This window comes from Haematobia irritans, chromosome 3, assembly GCF_050003625.1.
Source record: "Haematobia irritans isolate KBUSLIRL chromosome 3, ASM5000362v1, whole genome shotgun sequence".
In the NCBI taxonomy this organism is placed as follows: Eukaryota; Metazoa; Arthropoda; class Insecta; order Diptera; family Muscidae; genus Haematobia; species Haematobia irritans.
In genome coordinates this window covers 60,535,065-60,556,043 of record NC_134399.1, presented here as the reverse complement: position 1 = coordinate 60,556,043, position 20,979 = coordinate 60,535,065, and the positions used below count along the sequence as shown (strand labels likewise).

At 33.2% G+C, this 20,979-nt stretch overlaps 2 protein-coding genes across 3 annotated transcripts in view; both read left to right on the top strand.

Annotated features, from left to right (window-relative positions):
- Window positions 1–20,979, top strand: part of kat80 (katanin p80) — a 94,292-nt gene that overhangs the window by 15,956 nt on the left and 57,357 nt on the right. The window lies entirely within an intron of this gene.
- On the top strand, window positions 11,170–12,527 carry LOC142230218 (uncharacterized). The gene has a single exon (XM_075300860.1). The coding sequence runs from the start codon at window positions 11,297–11,299 to the stop codon at window positions 12,410–12,412; it is 1,116 nt and encodes a 371-aa protein (XP_075156975.1). The 5' UTR covers window positions 11,170–11,296; the 3' UTR covers window positions 12,413–12,527.

Genomic DNA, 20,979 nt, shown 5'->3' with positions numbered 1-20,979 from the left:
AATCAGGTAATTACTAATTAACTAATTTCCATGAACTAAAATTTTTTTCTGGGGCCATATAAGCATATAATTGTAAAGAAAAAATATTTTTATTCGAGTGTATGTTCTTGTATACATTTTTGGCTGAAGTTTTTTTTTACATTTATATTTATTTTTTATCCAACAAATAAATTAAAAAAATGCACTACACACACGACACATTGTCACAATGTATGGCCGAAGCCAATTGAAATGTGGGTGTTTTTTCTAAAACTTATTTTACAGATTGACATACACGTTGAATACAGAGTTGCCACATCAATGTAAAACTCTTCAATGAATCATTGTATACCTTATGATCTTAGAATCACAGAAGGGATGAAAGGAAAAGTAAAATAAATTAAAAATTCAACCAAAAATATCCGTTCTCAGATGACCTTTAAATTAGACGAGTGCGACCTGTCTAACGATGGCGTTGACCGGGTTGTCAATAGTCAATGGCTTGGATAATATGTTCGGTAACAAATAATGTTGTTTAGAAAATATTTCGCATATGACGTGATAGACAAATGTGGCCAAGCAGCGCACAACAACTATGTAACTAACTTACCTTACCAAATAAGCCTAAAACATCAGAAACGGGTTAAGATTGCATACAAGCTTTGTAACCTGCCAAGGCGTTTGTTCTGTAATATGTTATTCTTGGTTATTTGGCTGCCTAATGACAGAAATCCATTAACATTCATGTTTTCTTTTTAGAGAGCAAACTTTTCAATTGGAATTTTCCACAGTCTTTATACAATGATGAGACGAACAAAAAATGACTAATATTTTTTGCGAAATAAAATTCTTGACATTGCATATTCGGTTTCACATGAAAGGAAATATTATTGTGGCTACGTTAAGCTACCTTTTTGCATTTCGATGTAAAATAATATAAGGAAACGTTTTCAGTTAACTAGAATATATGAATCATAATCTGCCTTTAAGCATTTCCGGCACTGAATTAAATCCCATTATAAACGTTTAATATAAAGACCATATAAGCAAAATGATGTTAAAACGAAACCATTTTTGAAATCGCTCATTTAACATTGAAAGCTATTTTGATATACTATTAATAATATCTTCGGAACATTTATCCCGTTTTGTTTTGGGATAATATCAAAATTTTTAAAACGTTGCTTAGAAAAACAGTTTACTACGAAATTCTGAACGAAGGACAGACCCATGTGGAACTATGAATTGACTGTGAAGTATGAAAATCCCAATGAGTTTACATCTCAGTGATAACGAACTCCCTCTTATATAAGGGACCTCCCGAAGAATGGTTTGCACCACGTTTGTGCAAACACATGATGATGGGCGAAACTAATGCACACCGAAATATAATCATAAATAGACCGGTTCTAGGGATTTTGTATTTAATGACTTTGGTATTGATTACGAGCCAAAGAAGCAAAGAATTGTATTAAGGAGACATTCTTTTAAATTTGAGTTTTGTATACTTGATATTGGGGGAAAAAAATAATTGAATTCATTGGTTTATTCTGCTTTTCTCATCATGTGGTATTAAAGTTAATAGCATAAACATGAAATCTTTGGAACTGGGCAAGTTTTTTTTAGAATACAGGCAGTTGAGACAGCTGATGGTTCCTTTTCAATTATTTCCTTTGAGCCTGGAGCCAATGTAAATGCTTACAACAAAAAAAAAGTATACTTGGACCTAAAGATTTTAACCTTCCCTTAAGGATTTTGGTATTGATTCCTAGCAAAAGATGCAGCTTCTTTAAAACAAGGACATTTTTAGAGACCTATCTACACGGATGAAAAAGACTGTTTTTCATATGTTTGGCTATAAACATTATATGTTTGGAACACAAATTTTTAAACACAATATTTTTGAGTGCAAGCATATAATGTTCATAAACTAGCATAACATGTTTGGGACATATATGTTAATATTTTAGAACATATTATGTTTGGGACATAAAATGTTTGTAAATATAATATGCTTGGATGCAAACATATATTAATTTAGAAATAGCCTATAAACATATATGTGTTTAGAAGCTTGGAGCGCTATTTAACAGGGATCGATATTGAATTAAGTTGGTGGTTGTTGCTTGTTATAACAAAATTAACATTTTATTTTTCCTTGGGCAATTGATCAGCTACTTCTTTGATCTTACAAACTGTGTGGTCCGCTGTTCGAATCCCCGTCCGGCAAAAGGTAAAATTAAAATAAAAAAATCATAAAATTGAATAATTTCTTCTACAATGTTTGTATTACAGAAAAAGGTGCTAAGAACTAAAAAATCTCGTGGAAGTGAGAAAGATGTGGGGGAATATACAATTAGGCAGAAACAAAATTTTGAGCATTCAGGTCGAAAACCTATGTTGTTAGCACCTATATTACCTGTTTATTTTCATAATTCATTATGATTGTAAATATATAAATAAATAAATAAAATTTTGAGCACAATATTGTTTGGGAGAATTTTTTTTAAGCATATAATATTTTTGGGTGCAAAATGCTTCCAAACATATTATATGTTTACATAATAACATATTGTTTCTTGGAAGACAACATTATTGAATTTGGATGCAAAAATACAAAATGTTTGGAACTTAGACTACCCAAACATATATTGTTTAGACCAATATGCTTTCAAACATATTATATATTGGAAGAGATCAAACATATAAATGTTTGGGCAATACCCAAAAATGTATATGCTTGAAGCAAAATATGTTTGGGAGTATATGTTACAGAATCGATTTTTTGTGAGGGTGTAGATAGGATCAGTATTATTAAAATTAGTATACACATCTCATACGAATTTAACAGAGGGATGTAAATTTCCAAGATTCGTGTTCTAAATGTAATGAAAAAATTTTGCAGCAAAGGCTATGAACTGTTTAAATTTTATTTTATAGAAATTTATCCTTAATTTTGTGTTAATTGTATTAGTTAATTTAGGTTGCATAATCTAATCTTTCATATTAGGCTAATATTTTTTGCAGTGTATTATCGAGAAAGTCATTTGAAAGCTGTTTTTCGTGGGCAGGCAGATGTTTCGGACGCAATGCGTACTTCATTTGGAGAAATAGAGAAGGCAAAGGTGGTCATATCAAGCACACTGAAAAAAATATTTACGTGATATTAAAGATTACGCAACCTCAATTTTAGGATGCGCAATTTACACACTATTAAGGACAAATTTCTTTAAATAATGAAATTTAAATTAAAAGAAAGTTTATGATCTTTGCTTCAAAAAGATTTTTCATTAAATTTAGGACATACATTTTGAAAATTTGAGTCCCTTTGTTAAAGTTGCATGACTTTAAAGTAAGGCAAATTTTCGTTAAAGTAATTTTTGATTTAAAGAAATCGTCCTTAAATTAACAGAAATATTGAATCTTTAGATTTAAGATAAAAACGCTTCAAATATAGGCTAAGACTTATTTTGAGGATTTAGCATCTTTGGTTTAAAGTTATTTTGGAATTAAGAAAATATTTTTTACTTCGAAATATCCGTCATAATTTGGATTTTTAATCTGGCATTTGTTTGTACGTGAATAGCTTTATTAATATACCAGAAAAATAGAATGAAAATTCAATAAATGAGATCTGTATCCTAATTTTAATTTTATAGGTCCTAGATAAGTCGGAAAAAAATTTCCTTATTTTAAAGAACCCGCATCTTTGGCTCGGAATCAATGCCAAAATCTTTAAAGGAAGGTCAAAATCTTTGGATCTAAGTAAACTGTTTTTTGAGTGCAAAATAAAATGAAATTTAGATTACGTTTCCTCATTTTTGTCTTTTGAATTAATAAAACATTTTTTTTGCACAAAAAATATACACTGAATAAAAGCATACCCGGTTTCAAAGTTTTTGTTTTTACACTTTTGCCGAGCAAAGGTAACGGAGAATTGTATCTTTATATCCTTTAACACATAATTTTCGTTTAAATTTGAGTTTTGCGTATTTGATTCTACAAATAAAATTTTAATTTATTCGTTTTTTCAGTTTTTTTTTCTGCATGTGCTATCAAATTCCTTTAAAACGTATTATCGACAATTAAAATATCCAAAAAATAAAAAATATCCAGACTCGACTTCAAGTAGAAATTATGCTATGTTTCAAGTAAAAGCGTCTTTAAAATAAAGTATTGAATATCGTCTATTTTTTAACGCTTTTATGCTTTGCAAATTTAAAGAGAATTTTAACAAATTTTAAGAATTTTGTAGAACTATTAAAGCCAACGACATTTTCATTCATTTAAAGATACCCAGTTTTAAGTCGAATCACTTAAGTATAAGGAAAAAAATGACTTCATTGAAAAATTTATTGGACAAGGAAAAAACTTTATATCAGAGAAATTCTATGCTAGGCATTCGCATTGTAAGCACATTATATCTTTGGCCTCACGTCATTTGGTAACTCTTCGTTTAGGCTACCTAGTACAAAGAAAAAAGCTTATGGAAATCCATTTTTTTTCCTATGAATATAAATAGATCAAATTACATTTAGATTTGCAGATTTTCACTTCTATCGCCAATGGTATTTTCTTGAGTGTAATTCTGGTTTGTAAAAGCTCAAATCATGGAAGCCGTAGATGTTATAACCGAAGCAATACATCTTGTTGCTATCTATAAAATTAGATTCTGTTGCAACCTACGCATCACATTTGTAGCCCGCTTCTAATGATTGGCTTGATAATATAGCGAAACGAAACAGACAAAATATGTAAACAAGAAATCAGATTTTAAATTTATTTCACAGCTTGCTTTTGTCAGTAAACGTAGTCATTTACTCTCGGTGATTGCTTTGTTTGTTTTGCTTTACCTTTTCTTATGAGGAGTATCTTTTCTTGCATTGTTTATACGATTGTCTTACGTACTTTCCAAACAGCTGTTTTGACTTGTTGTTTTCGTTTTTTTTTTAAATTGGGCGGACTGCGAATTTCCATTTTATTTTGCCTACCTTACACGCGTTATCTTCCTGTATTTGATAATTACTTTGCTGCGTCAGTTTCTTTGAGGTACCACCGACCGGTTGTGTTGTTATTACTTCAGAGTATCATGGGTTAGCGTTTCTTTCTTTAGCTCAATTTGAGCATATCAGTCAAAATGTCTTATACGATTTGTTGCTCGACATTGGCGTAGTTTTTCGTATACCTATTAGCGTAGGATATACCAACTTTTCAATTGAGTTTGTAACGTAACGAAATATCCGTTAGGGGCCCTATGAAGTAGAAATGGGCTTGTTCTTCGTGAAACTCTGAAATTGATGTAGACATTTTCTATGTCCTAGTGGTTCACAGAAAAAAATCATGTCTTTACACTAATGTTTTTGGTATTGATTCCGAGCCAACGAAGCGGAGTATTGAATCTCTTTTAATTTTCAGTTTTGCGTACTTGTGTAGAATCACACACAAAAAAATTTACTTAGATCCAATGATTTTGACCTTACCTTAAGGATTTTAGTATTGAATCTGAGTCACAGATGCGGCTTCTTTAAACTAAAGACATTTTTAGCGACCTATAAGGTTTAAATCTAGGATCAATAAATATAGGATCAAGTTTTCATTCTCTTTTTGCGGTATATTAATAAAGCTATGCACGTACAAATAAATTCCAGTTTAAAAATCCAAATTATAATGTATACTTCGAAGTAAAAAATGTTTTCTTAATTCCAAAAAAAAAAAAAAAATACTTTAAACCAAATATGCTAAAACATCACAATAAGTGTTTAATGATTTAACTACCATTAGAAATCAACTTCCATAAATAATTAAATTATCAAATTGAGTTGCGGGACATGCAACTTTAAAGGACTTCCAGAGAAAAGCTCCTTTTGATTTACTTTTTATTTAGGAATATTATTTTACCTATTCGCTGGATACAAACAAGAGAATCGTTTGTGGGAAAAAAAGAGAATTGGAGTCAGAGTTTTTGGAGTCAATCTTACATTTTATTTCCGCTTATGATCTGCAATCGTTGATGGTTACGATGGTAAAAAAGACTGATTTCTATTCATTAGGCAGTTCTTTACCTCGGTTTTAAGGTATAAAAAGAGAAAGATATATGAATACAAATTTGTTTTAAAGAATTCATGGTTGTTTTTAAAAGTAATAAATTGATAATAACGTACTAATAATAGTTAATTTCAGCTGTTAGATTTGAATTCATTTTAGACAAATATATAAAAATAAAATAAAAGGAGAAACTATGTTAAACATACTGCCCCCCTTGGTCTATTTAGACCAAAAAAAAAACTAAAGGGCTTGACTTAATTGTTCCAAAGTCCACAAAGCGATGTCTAAGATTTGCTTTGGATTGGTTACTGATCGATTCTTACATCTATTGGAATTATCTAAAGTTTGTGTCTTGGCTGTTTTTGGTGGATTATTGGTGACTCGTCCTTGCTTATTGCCATATTTCATTTTTGGTCGTCGTTTCTCATTCTGATTGATGTTTATGTGAAGTATTGTATGGTGATATTTACCACATCGTTTACAATTGGTACTGGACGTGCATTTATTAGTAGAGTGCGAACGTGCAAGGCAGTTAAAACAATAGTTGAGTCGGCGGGCTAATTTTCGACGTTCTTCAACATCCTTGGCCAAAAATCGTTTGCAAAAGCGAAGTGGATGTAGCTTTCCGCATATCTTGCATTGACGAATCATTTCATTTGTAGGTGCCCTGTGAATTTTGGAATTGAATAGTTTAATTAATAACTGAAATATGCAAGTGAGAATAATTTGAGTTTATGGTGATTATAACAATTTGGAGTTGTTATAACGATATGTACAATAGGTATACTTATGAATTATAGTAATATCGAGAGTTTTTCGATTTGGTGGAGATCACTTCGATGTCTCTGTAGGGAGAATGCATAGCTTTGAGATTGGTCTTGTTAAAACTCCGTTTTGGGTACGTAATTCGACTGTTCTAACAAATCCGTCTGATCCTGGGTGGATGTGGGTAATTCTCCCTAATCTCCACTCGCATGGTGGTAAAAGTTCATCTTTTAGAACAACTATTTGGCCAATTTGTACATTGGCTTGGGGTTTTTGCCATTTGTATCTTTGTTGCAAATCTAGCAGATAATCCCGTTTCCATCGTCGTGCAAATTCGTATTGGAGGGTTTTTAATTTTTCCCATCGATCGTGCAGTGGTATTGAGGTATTATCCGTTTCTGGCATAGCAACCATTGGCGCACCACGAAGAAAGTGACCTGGCGTTAAGGCGAGAATTTCATGCGGATCATCTGTCATAGGAGTCAACGGACGAGAATTGAGGATGGACTCTATGCGGGCCAAAAGGGTTGAAAATTCCTCAAAGGTACACTTTCTATTTTGAGTTACTTTTTTAAAGTGTATTTTAAATGATTTAACCCCGGCCTCCCAGAGTCCCCCCATATGCGGGGCGTTGGGTGGTATGAAAAACCATTGAAAACCATGGGAGGTGTATTTCTCTGCTATATCACAAGCCACTGCTTGTATGAATCGCTTAAATTCATCCTTAATGGAACGTTCTGCCCCTACAAAGTTGGTGCCATTGTCGGAGTATACTTTTTGAGGCAAACCTCTACGAGCAACAAATCGGGTGAAGGCTGCTTGGAAGGAGGCTGTCGATAAATCAGAGCATACCTCAAGGTGAATTGCTTTTGTGCTGAAGCATATGAAAATACATGCATAACTTTTGTGGTAAGGAGCTTGACGCAAAATGGAAGTTTTTATAGGAAATGGGCCAGCAAAATCTAATCCCGTCACAGTAAATGGTAGCGAGAACCTACTTCTATTTTCTGGCAGTGCTGCCATTATTTGCGATTGCACCCTGTGTTTATAGATAACGCATACTTTGCAACTACACTGAAAAAAATATTGTCGTGAGGTCAAAGATTTCATGTCTTTAAAATACGAATGCAAATTTTGCTTAGCAAAGAAGACGCATTTCTCTAAGATAAAGTTTTTTTCCTTGTCCAAAAGCCGATAAACTTTTCAATAAAGTCGTATTGTCCTTATAATGAAGTGATTTCACTTAAAAATAGGTATCATAACATGAAAGAAAAAATGTTTGGGCTAAGGTCAACTTGACTTTAATAATTCAGAAAAATTCTTTAAATTTAATGAAATTCTCTTTAAATTTGTTGTCTTTTTGCATCTTGACTACAAAGCAAAAAATCGTTCAAATATAGGACATATTTTTCAACACTTCATTTTAAAGACGTTTATTACTTGAAACATATCATAATTTCTACTGGAAGTCAAGTCTTAATTTGGAAAATAAAGTTGTCGTTAACTCGTTTTTAAAGGACTTTGATAGCATATGAAAAAAAAAAACCGAGAAAGCGAAAAATTAAAATTAGCTTCCTAGAAGCAAGTACACAAAACCTAAATTTAAAAGAGAATTGTGTCTTAAAAGTTTCCTTACTTGTATTCTCCGCTTCTTTGGCTCGGAATCAATACCAAAATTTTTAAAGTAAAGACAAAATCTTTGGAACCGAGTATGCTTTTTTTTCAGTGTACGAATGTGTTTCTTAACCGCTGATCTGAGTCGAGATATGTAAAATTCTTCGCGAATAGTTCTGAGCATTAAACTTTGTTCGGCATGCATCAAAAGCTTGTGCGTAAAATCTATAAACAATTTGCAAAATTTCGACTGCACCGGAAGAATGATTGGGAAACGTTGTTTAAATGGTAATTCAGAATTGGAAATTCGACCATTAATTCGAATAATACCGCTTTCATCAATAAAGGGGTTTAATGGGTAAAGAGGACTCTTTTTGTGAACTTTTCGGGATGATACTAAGGAAGAATATTCCTTATAAAAGAAACTTTTCTGAGTTAGCACAATTAAGCGATTTCGAGCATCTTGAAACTCCGCATGTGTAACAGTTTTGTTATTAAGTGGCGTTGTGGGTTGACTTTTGTTTGAGATACGCTTATAAAAGCGAAATATATAAGCTGTGACCCTTATAGCCTTCTCCCAGCCCGAGAATCTTTCCAATAAATCATCGTTTTCGACAAAACTATGAAATACTTCTATTTTTCTAGCCTCGGGGGGGTTTTCAAAACCTGTCTGGCCCTTTGGCCACGTTTCGGGATTGTTAACAAGCCATGCAGGACCGTGCCACCATAATGAATTCCCGATTAAATCATTTGGATGACAACCCCGAGAGCCTAGATCGGCAGGATTTTCTGCAGATCTTACATGACGCCACGAACAGTTACCAACATTCTGTATAATTTGAGCAGTCCTGTTGGCGACATAGGTCTTCCATGTGCAGGGAGGCTTTTCTAGCCAACTAAGCACAATTGTGGAATCACACCATAAAAACACCTCATGGTTTTTAATGGGTAGGTCAGATAATATCTTGCTGATGAGTTTTGATAAAAGAACGGCTCCACATAATTCCAATCGAGGAAGGCTAATTGGATCTATTGGAGCTACTTTGGTTTTGGACACTAATAGATTTGAACTTATATTGACACCGTTTTGTGTCCGTAAGTACACTACTGCGCAATATGCCTTTTCGGAGGCGTCGCTAAAACCGTGCACTTGTGTTATATATTCGGGGGCAAAGTTTACCCAACGTGGAATTTCTATTTGGGGTATGAGAGAGAGACTTTCGACAAATGAATTCCACTTACTCAATGTGTTGGGTTTCACACATTCATCCCATTTCGTGCCTTCCAGCCAAAGTTGCTGAAGTAACATTTTTGACTGAATTATGATTGGGGATATCCATCCAGCGGGGTCGAATAGCTTGGATGCATCTGACAGAATTTTTCTCTTTGTGATAGGGGACACAATAGCAGGAGGCGTTATTTTATAAGAAAAGCTGTCGGATAAGGCATTCCATTGGATGCCGAGCGTTTTTGTGGAGCTTGTTTCCTGGAATTTCAAAAAATTCGAATCAAGAAGATTTTCTGTTGGGATCGAGGCCAAAATATCTGGCGAATTTGAAGTTATCTTCTTTAGAGGAAAACTAGCAGTTTTTAATAGAGCTATCAATTGAAAAAGAGAAGCTCGGGTGGAGCTCAAATCATGTCCGCCGGACAATATGTCATCAACATATGTTTCTTTCATGAGAATAGAAGCAGCTTGGGGAAACTCACTCATTGAATCTCGAGCAAGTTGGATAAGTGTCCTTATTGCTAAATATGGAGCGCTGCTTACTCCAAAAGTAACCGTCGTTAGGGCATAATCCTTCACGGGGCAAACAGGAGTAGGCCGGAAAAGGATTCTTTGAAAAGGAGTATCTTCTTCATGGACTCGTATTTGGCGGTACATCTTTTCGATGTCACCACTAAATACGTATTTATAAAGACGCCAATTCAATATGAGAGTCATCATATCCGATTGAAGAGTGGGACCGACGTAGAGAACGTCATTTAAAGAATTTCCAGATCCAGATTTTTTTGACGCATTAAAAACTATGCGAACTTTTGTGCTTCGACTTTCAGGTCTGATTACCGCGTGGTGGGGTAGGTAAAAAGACATATATTTACCTCGTAAATATATTTCACGAGAATCTGTGGGTTTCATATGGCCTAGTGAGAGATATTCCGACAAAACATTCTGATATGTCTCTTCCATGGCAGGTTTGGATCGGAGAGATTGTTCCATTCTAATATATTGCACGAACGCCTGCGATCTAGAAGAGCCGAGCGAAAGTTCATGTGGAAACTCAGGCTTGAACGGTAATTTAACCACATATCGCCCATCTAAATCGCGGATTGTTGTCCTTTCGTATAATGATTCGCAATATTCGTCTTCTTTAGTTATAGAAGGACGAGATGGGACCTCTTCTAGCTCCCAAAAAAGTCTTAATTGGGTTGATATGGGGTCTTCTGTCGTTTCAGAAGCCTGTAATGAAAACGAGGATACTGTTTGTGTTTTAACGGGGCCACTTATTATCCACCCAAATATTGTTGCTTGAGCTATGAGTGAATTGCAAACTGTTTTCACTCCACACAACATAATTTTCGGTATTGCGTTGCTTCCAATCAAAAGATCGACTTGGCCTGGTTTATAGAATAATGGATCTGCTAAGTCTATATCTTTAATGCCGTCAAACGAAAATTGTGACGAAGGAAACGAGAAATTGGGTAAAAGCCGTGTGATTTTGGGAACAACAATGCCATAGAGAACAAGCGAGTAAGACAGACGTGTTACAACCAAAGCTCTTCATAAATTGGATTTTTTTTATATAAAACCTTTCAAAACCGGCGGAAAAATAAACTCAGAAATAATATTATTTGAAATCGAACACTTTGGTTATACGATTCCTTGCGAATCATGGATATGAACTGTGGAAAATGCAATTTAATTTGTCGAGATGTTGAAGTGCGCTGCGGCGGCTATTGTGAGAAAAATTACCACATGAAATGCGTTGGCCTTTCCAAGTATGAATGTGATGCACTTTTTAAATACAAGAACTTGCGATACATTTGCGACGGCTGTATGAATTTTATTAAACTTACGAATGAAAACTACAAAAGTTTATTTAATCTTGTTAAACAATCGGAAACAAAAATGGCAGAAGAAATAAATAAAACAAACAAGCTAATGGAACAACAAGTTAAAGTTGCTAAGGCAGAGATTGTGAGAGAAATAAAGAGAGCACAAACAAATACGGGAGATGATACATATGCAAGTAAGCTTAAATCAGCGAATAGTGTACCAGTTATTTTGAAGCCTAAAAACCAACAAACAAGCGAACTAACAGAAAAAGAAGTGAAGGAGAAAATCAAACCATCGGATTTGAATATGACTGTTAAGAGAATTGCAAAGAGAAATGACGGTATTATAGCAATCAGTTGTGATAATGTGAGTGAGAGAAACGCTCTGTCAGATAAAATTAAAGAGAAGATGGGGAATGAGTACGAGGTACAGGCACCAAGGATGAGAAATCCTAAAATATTAGTAACTGGAATGAGTGAGGAACTGGAGAAATCTGTAATAGTTCGAGCAATAAAAAATCAAAACGATATTAATGATGTCAATTTGCAATGCATCAAGGTTTATAAGTCCAATAAAAATCCGCAGATTTTTAATGCGATTATAGAAACAGATGGTGAGGGATACAACAAAATTATGGGAAAAAAGAAAATATATGTTGAATGGGATAGATGCCCAGTATACGAAATCTGTAACGTTTTAAGGTGCTTCAAATGTTGGGGATTCAACCATACTGCCAAATATTGTAAAAATGATGGGCAGATTTGTGCTAAATGTAGCCAAACTGGTCATACGTATAGAGAATGTAGAAATAGTAGTAAATGCATTAATTGTGTAAAAGCTAAAGAAAGATTGAGATTGGCAGACATTGACATTGGTCATGACAGTAGAAGTGAGGATTGCCCTGTATTGATTAGAAGGAGAAAAATGGAAACAGAAAGAATAGCCTACTAGCAACCAAAGGAAATAAAAGGGATATATTTAAATATTGGCGGATTAACATCAAACTACAATGAACTGGAAATTCTATGCGAAAATCAAAAACCTGTCTTCATATGCATATCGGAAACCCACTTAACAGATGATATTGATGATAGTGAGATCATGTTAGAAAAGTACAATGTTGTTCGCTGCGACAGTACATCAAGACACACTGGAGGGGTATGTTTTTACATAGATAAAAAATGGAATTTCAATAAACTGGATGCCAAGGCCGTGGACAAACAATTTTGGTGGTTACAAATTGAAATATTTTATGAGAATGTAAAATTTTATTTAGTTGGAGTTTATCGATCGCCGAATAGACAACATTCGCCAGAAGGAAATTTTATAGCATATTTTGAGCAAGAGATGGAAAGATTTGTAGGAAAAGACTTTCTTGTAGTTGGTGATTTCAATATTGATTGGTTAGTCAACACTGCATCAAAAAAACGCATACAGGAAATTATCGAAGATAATTTTTTTAAACAAGTTGTCATGGAACCAACAAGAATTGCACACAATTCACAAACTTTAATTGACTATGTAATTACTAATATAAATAATATCAAAGTAAAAACAGAAAATAGTCTCAATATCAGTGATCATGAAACTTTACAAATAACTATCTCATCTCAAGAAGAAATCAATTACTGTAAGCCAACTAATATGCGAGTTCTGCAATTCAATAACACAATTCTGCGAGGGAAGCTAAATTGTAGTATGGTCAATGTTAATTCGATGTTTGCAAATTTTGAAGATTATTCAGATCTATTATTAAATGATATAAATTCTGCCTTGAAGAGTATGGTAATTTCAAGAACCATAAAAAATAAATCAAATCCGTGGTTCAACCAACACTTAAAATCAATGAAGCATAGAAAAATATATCTCCATAATATGGCCATATGGTATAACAATGAGTATTCATGGAATCAATACAGAATATTTAGGAATCAATACAAGAAACAGTTAAGCCTTGCCAAAGCAAATTACATCAATAGCAAAATAAGTGAATGTAGATCACAAAAAGATATGTGGAGATCTATTAAAAAGCTTGTGGTAAAGAAGGTGGACACTTGCGTAAACGAAATTGAAATTAATGGAAAAATTTTACGTAGCGAAAAAGACATAGCTGAAGGTTTGAATTTCTTCTTCATCCAAAGCATCAAAAATATATCTGATGGAATTGATTTTATAAATTATGAAAACATCATAAACGTAAATCCAGAATTAAAATTTAGATTCGAAATTTTGGATCTAACTCAAATAAAGGACACAATGAAAACCATGAACAACAAGAAAGATCAAAATATGTTGTCAGTAAATATGCTCACCCAAAACTTTGATATAGTAGGACCACATTTACAAAGAATAATAAATTCATCCCTCCAAAATGGAATTTTTCCCAAATGCTTAAAAGAGTCATGCGTTGTACCAGTTCAAAAAGTTCAAAATACTACTAATCCTGCGGAAATAAGACCCATAAATATGTTATCTACGTTGAGTAAACTAATGGAGAAGATAGTATACAACCAATTAAGCAATTACTTTGAAGGTAATCAATTATTATATCCAATGCAATCAGGATTCCGAAAAAATCATAGCTGCGAAGCCTTACTAAATCTAGTGGTATCAGGATGGAAAATCGAAATGGTCCAACGAAAAGCTATAGTTGCTGTTTTTCTCGATTTTAAACGAGCGTTTGAAGTAATAAATAGAGACATTTTGATAAAGAAGTTAGAACAATATGGAATCAAAGGGACTGAGTTGGCATGGTTTAGAAGTTATTTAAGCAATAGAACGCAGAGAACAAAGTGTGGAAATTACATATCAGCTCCAATATCTAATGAATTTGGTGTACCTCAAGGTGCAGTTCTTGGAACTCTTCTCTTTCTCATATATATAAATGATTTAGAAAAAGTTGTTGCAAACTCAAAAGTATGTATGTTTGCTGACGATACTCTGTTGTATGTAAGTGGAGAGGATGCAGAAGAATGTGTGCGAAAAGTAAATGAAGACCTTAAAGGAATTGAAACGTATTTAAAGATGAACAAGATTAAGATTAATACAAGCAAAACGAAAGCAATGGTATTAAACGGCAGTTCTACTCAAAATATTTGTATGGAAGGAGTAGAAATAGAAAAAGTAGAAGAAATCAAATATTTAGGAGTAATAATTGACAAACATCTTAAATTCGAAGCGCATTTTAACTATATTTGTAAAAAGATAGCCAAAAAGATTTCCTTTTTAAGAAGGATACGTAATCAAGTATCAACTATTTCTGCTATAAATATATATAATACCACAATTAAGCCACACTTTGAATATTGCTCAACGATATTGTTCATGGGAACATTACAATGGAAAGGAAGACTACAGAAGCTTCAAAACAAGGGAATGAGAACTATCCTCAAGTGTAACTTTTTAACACATATAAGCGACATGCTTGATGCACTGAAGTGGTTATCTGTGAATCAGAGAATTATGATGAACGCCTTGATATACATATTTAAAATAAAGAATGGATTGATGCCAAATTACATGCGTGAATATATAGTTTACGTAGCAGATGCCCAGCCCTATAACCTGAGAAATGCTATTGATTTTAGATTAGGATTTTCTTCAACAACTTTTGGTCAAAATTTACTGCTCTATAATGGCTTAAGAATGTATAATAATATGCCGGATGAAATAAAAATCGAAACAAATTTGTATAGGTTTAAGCAAAAAGTTATTACATACGTAAAACAAAAATTTTAATTAAATGAAATCCAATTCAAGTAGATATTTATACATATAATTGTACTTAAAAATAGCATAAATATTGCTAAATAAATGAATGAAAAAAAAAAAAAAAAAAAAAAAAAGAAAAAAAAGCATTTACTTCTATTGTTCGATTGTGGGTTTCGGAGTACAATTTCATCGTACAGACAGAATTCGAGTTACCAATTATACTTCCGCCCATTCCACGAATTTGGAAGTTCTTGGACTCAGTGGGTAACCGAAGCTTCTGTTGTAGCCTTCGGGACACAAAAGTTTTTTCCGATCCCTGATCAATAAAAGCACGGGCTGAAAATGTTTCCCCCAAATGGGAAATTTTCACAATAGCTGTTGGGAGCAATGTGTTTTCGGAAGAAGCTGATGGGTCTGCAATGAAGTGGGATGCAATTTGAGTTTGTGTGACACATGCGGGAATTTCTTCTGGTTGTGGAGGAGCAATAGTGGTATTGCTGACAGTTGTGGGATTGGCAACTGTATAATGCAAAAGTGTATGATGATCCTTCTTACACTGAGCGCAAACGAATTTGCTTTTACACTCTTTTCGGAGATGAGTGTATGAGAGGCAGTTTAAGCAAATTTTGTTTGAAAATGCAAATTCATTTCGAGCTCTAGGCTCAAGGGCTTTAAATTGAGGGCAATGTTTTAAAGCATGATTCATTTTACAAAATTTGCAGGGAAATTGTTGGTTTCCCTCTGTAGTAAAAGTGTGAGTTTCCAAATTCTTTCTTTTGGCGTTAGGTTTACCACCTTGAATGCAATTCAATCGTTCCACAACCTCATATCGATTGGTGAGAAATGTGTCCATTTCGGACCATTTTGGTAACTCTCTATGAGACTTTAGGGATTGTTCCCATAGAGCTAGTGTGTCATGAGGTAGTTTTGTTGAGCAAACATAAACTAAGATTGGATCCCAATCGTTAGTCGGAATACCTTGAGCCTTGAGAGATGCTAGGCAGTCATTAATGGTAATTTGTATCTCTTGGATTGATTCGCTGCTTTCCGTGAGAACAGGCTCGAGATTGAGGAGTATTTTTAACTGATTGTCAACCAGTATGCGTTTATTTTCATACCGGGATTTGAGAGCCTCCCAGGCTAATGAAAAATTTTCCCCACATAGTTTGTATTTCTTTACTATGGTGGCGGCCTGACCTTTAACTTTAAGGCGAAGGTGGTACAATTTTTGAACCGCGGACAACTTGGGATGTTCACCATACACGGCGGTGAACATGTCCCTGAATGCGGGCCACTCCTCATAGCCTCCGTAAAATATCTCCGTATCGCACGGGGGAACTTTGATACAAGAGAATGATTTATCTTGTGCGTGGGATTCTTCGAAATTGTGATTCGAACTGAAATTTGTGGGTTCTATTAAAGCTTTCTGAGCGTCAAGTATCTCAGATTTGCACTTATGAAACTGCTTTGTACAATTTTCATATTTTTCCCTCGCAGACTCTAACAACCGTCTTTTCTCGGTGTCCTCATTCTTGAGGTTTGCGAGATCGGTTGTACACAATCTCCGGTATGATTTTTGTACTGTGCTCCAACGATCGTGAAGATCCTGAAGAGTGACTTCCAAGAGGGTGTCCGTCAGAACACCACTCTTTTCAAAATCAGCACAAAACGTGACAAGGTCATCCGAATCAAAAATGAAATCTTCCATGGCAAAATGAATATACTATTAGTAAAGAGTGGACTGTATCGGATATATTTCGACCGAGATTTGTCGATATTACAGAAAAAGTAAAATTAAATACTCTTTTCTGCTTAAAAAATGCTTAATTTTCAACCGCAAAAAGATCACTTTCAGAAGGAAAATATTTTATCACTATATTAATTTATTCAGTTTTCATACGTAATCCAAAATCAGGAATTGGTAACAATTAAATTTCCGCACTTGACCAATTTCTTATTGATATTTCAAACGATCTTTATGGATTGACTTACCCTTCTAATACCAATGGAAAGGATAATTCTTTTTGACAAAAATTCCAGAAATGTATATTCAAAACTTTTTGTGTGTTTGATTTCTTTTTTTTTTCACTGTGCTTAAATCTGCGAAAACAGACCTATTGTGAGAATTTTGTTTTCTTCTTATAATTTGAAAGAGCGCCTGGCCGTACAAACACACATACAGAATATACTCTACACTTTTTATATTTTTAATTGCAAAGGGAGTGATCACAAGAGAATGGGTGAAACTGTCATCTATATTTAAGAGAATAAGGAGAGACTCTTTTTTATATTTATATATATCGTAAATAAAGAGATGTTGAGATAAATGTTTCAAGACTTAAAAAGAGTTGATGAATATCGTGTGACTTAATACCATTCGATATTTCGTTATCGAAAAGATAATATTTATTAAAAGTTCATGGAATGAGAAATGAATATGATAAAATCAAATTTTATGAACTTACAGGTTTCGATTTTATATTGGGATTTTATATTGGGAATCGATGGTTCAATATTGATTAGTTATTCCGCTGGAAGATGAAGTTATCCAATTTTTATATGTTATATTTATCTATTCCTTATGTTCACTTTCTTTCATTTTGGATTATTTCATATGAAATGGAATTTTATGTAAACACGTGGAATTTCGTATTTCTTTTGTTTTATTTTGGTTTCACTTGTACTTAAAGAAAAGCCGCAATCGTCATGCTAACACATATTTTTTTTTTCAAGAAAGGTAGAATGTAAAAACCGTTATACACGAAGCCTTTTCATTGGGGTTTCTCAGCCCGAAATGAATAATTCTTTCAAATGTACAGTTAATACCTTATATTTCATAAAATTTTCAATGATTCGTTTTCCAAAAATATACAATTAGGAAAATATAATTTTTTCTGAAAACTCGCGTAATTTGGGACTATGCACCCGCGAAAGTCTTTATTGATCGATTTTAATCAGAATTTCCCAAATATATAACTAATTACGAATTCTTTATAATTAGCACAATTTATTGCAGCCTTTTCGTTTCTTTTCACAAAATTTTACGTCTTTCGTATCCAAAATACCGATTTTTCGTATTTATTTTTTTGAAGACCACGCGGTTTAATGGAAGTGGGAGAAAGACTGATACGTCAATTAAGCCAAACTGGGAGTGTAAGCTTAAGAAACAGAGACGTTCGCTAATAATGTCCAGTGATGATTATTTTAGAATACTACAGGTAGCTGTCCAAAGACGCACGAAGGACCATGTTTAATGATTTAACTACCATTAGAAATCAACTTCCATAAATAATTAAATTATCAAATTGAGTTGCGGGACATGCAACTTTAAAGGACTTCCAGAGAAAAGCTCCTTTTGATTTACTTTTTATTTAGGAATATTATTTTACCTATTCGCTGGATACAAACAAGAGAATCGTTTGTGGGAAAAAAAGAGAATTGGAGTCAGAGTTTTTGGAGTCAATCTTACATTTTATTTCCGCTTATGATCTGCAATCGTTGATGGTTACGATGGTAAAAAAGACTGATTTCTATTCATTAGGCAGTTCTTTACCTCGGTTTTAAGGTATAAAAAGAGAAAGATATATGAATACAAATTTGTTTTAAAGAATTCATGGTTGTTTTTAAAAGTAATAAATTGATAATAACGTACTAATAATAGTTAATTTCAGCTGTTAGATTTGAATTCATTTTAGACAAATATATAAAAATAAAATAAAAGGAGAAACTATGTTAAACAATAAGTCTTAACCCTTTCACTACCGATGTCCACCTGGGAGGACATTCGAAATCGACTCCAAACTCTATTTCCCCACTTAGTTTTGATTTATTTCTCAATGTTATTTTAAAGTAGAGGCTTTAATCTAAATAACCCATAAATATTTTCCATATTGGTGAGCACTAAAATGCATTTTTATAAACTTATTTAACAATAAACGAAAAATACGACATTTTGAGTCCATTTTTCTAATGTAATAGGTCAAATAACGCTTATTTTCATAGAGCTATTTGGTCACAATTCAAAAATCAAGTTTTCAGAACAAACTCATATAGCTCTCGAAGTAATTGAGGTAGGTCCTCAGAATTACAATTTTTATTCTACATGCTGTTAATACAAGTAAAAACAGAAAGTAGTGAAAGGGTTAAGATATATTTGAAGCGTTTTTATCTTAAATCTAAAGGTTTAGGACGATATCTTTAAATCATAAATGTGTTTCTTCAGTTTAATTTATTTTAATTTAGTTTAAGGAAATTTAGTATAAAGACATACGACATTAACGGAGGGAAGCCAATTTCCAAAATGTGTGCCCTAATTGTAATAAAAAAAAATTGAAGCAAAGAATAAACTTTGTTTTAACAAAAATTCTATTATTTTAAAGAAATTTGTGCTTAACATTTTGTAAATTGTGCATCCAAAAATTTAGGTTGTGTAATCGTTAATATCGTTTAAAAATTTTTTGTTAGTGTAGGAAATCAATTTATTCATACATTTTTATGTAGTGGTCAGATTTTTAGAATTGTACCTCGAGCTGTGTGAACCTCGAGCTAGTCTATAAAATGGAGATCCCTTATTATTGAGGCGAAAAAATCTGGCTGCGCATTGCTATGAGAGAAGTCAGACGATAAGTTGCGATCATGAACCGTGCTGCAATGCACATGATTAATGATTTCTCTGAACATGGTAGAATATTCATCTCCTGTACGTTTGTACCTTTCGAGGATAAGCGCGAACGAAGAAGCCAATAATATTTGTATCACAGCCAGTACACCAGAAGAGGTAAACTTGTACCAGGCTTTGAGGCTTGTCTATGTCGTGGCAGTGTACACTGATCTATGTGCGAAATGTGCCGATCTAACAAAAAAGGAAAATAACCTCCAATGGAAACAGTTCACAAAGAGAAATCAGAACATGGCAGAAATTGTGAATATGCACGCAAAGAAAAAAAAAACGTTTGGAAAACGTGTACCGAAAACGTTTTTCTTTTGTTAGAGTTTTTTGAATTGCTTCGAAAATTTTAAACTTTTATCACCAAAAAAATTCGTTTGTTACAAAATTTTTATTTTTTCAATAAAAAAAGTTATATTTGAAACGACAACACAGTCCATTTCGTTTATATCAAATACTGTTCTTTTCTGACTTTAGGTCTTTAATAAGAGACATTTTACAGTTCAAAATTTAATATACTACAATGTAATGTTGAACATTTTTTTCGGAATCTTTCGAACATATCTGGAATATATGTGAAAAATAAACAAAAACAAAAAAAATGGTCGAAGCAGAGATCGAACCCACGACCCTTGGCATGCAAGTCGGACGTAGCAACCACTGCTCCACGGTACCAAACTAAATGTTTGTTTCTGTTAAATAAACTTTGTTTATTCGGTTCGTGGGCGCCGCAAGCTATGCTATATAAATATAACTTATATGGATAATTATCTATTGATGACCATAACAGGTACATAGCTCAGTGGTTAGTGTGTTGGCTTACAAAGTGCATGGTCCGCGGTTCGATTCTCCGTCCAGGCGAAAGGTAAAAAAATGTAAAAAATTATAAAATCGTATAATTTCTTCTACATTGTTGGTATTACAGGAAAAGTTGTTAAGAACTAAAAAACCTAGTGGATGTGAGGGAAAATGCATTTAGCAAGAAAACAATGATTCTTTTTTTTGTTTTAGTTAGTCTTTATGAAATTGTTTTTACATCCTGGAAAAGAATAAACGTTTATCACAAAAAGTATATACTTTTCTTCCAAATACACTTCCTTACAGCGAAAAGCAAATGAGAAACGAAGTTTGTTTGTCTAAA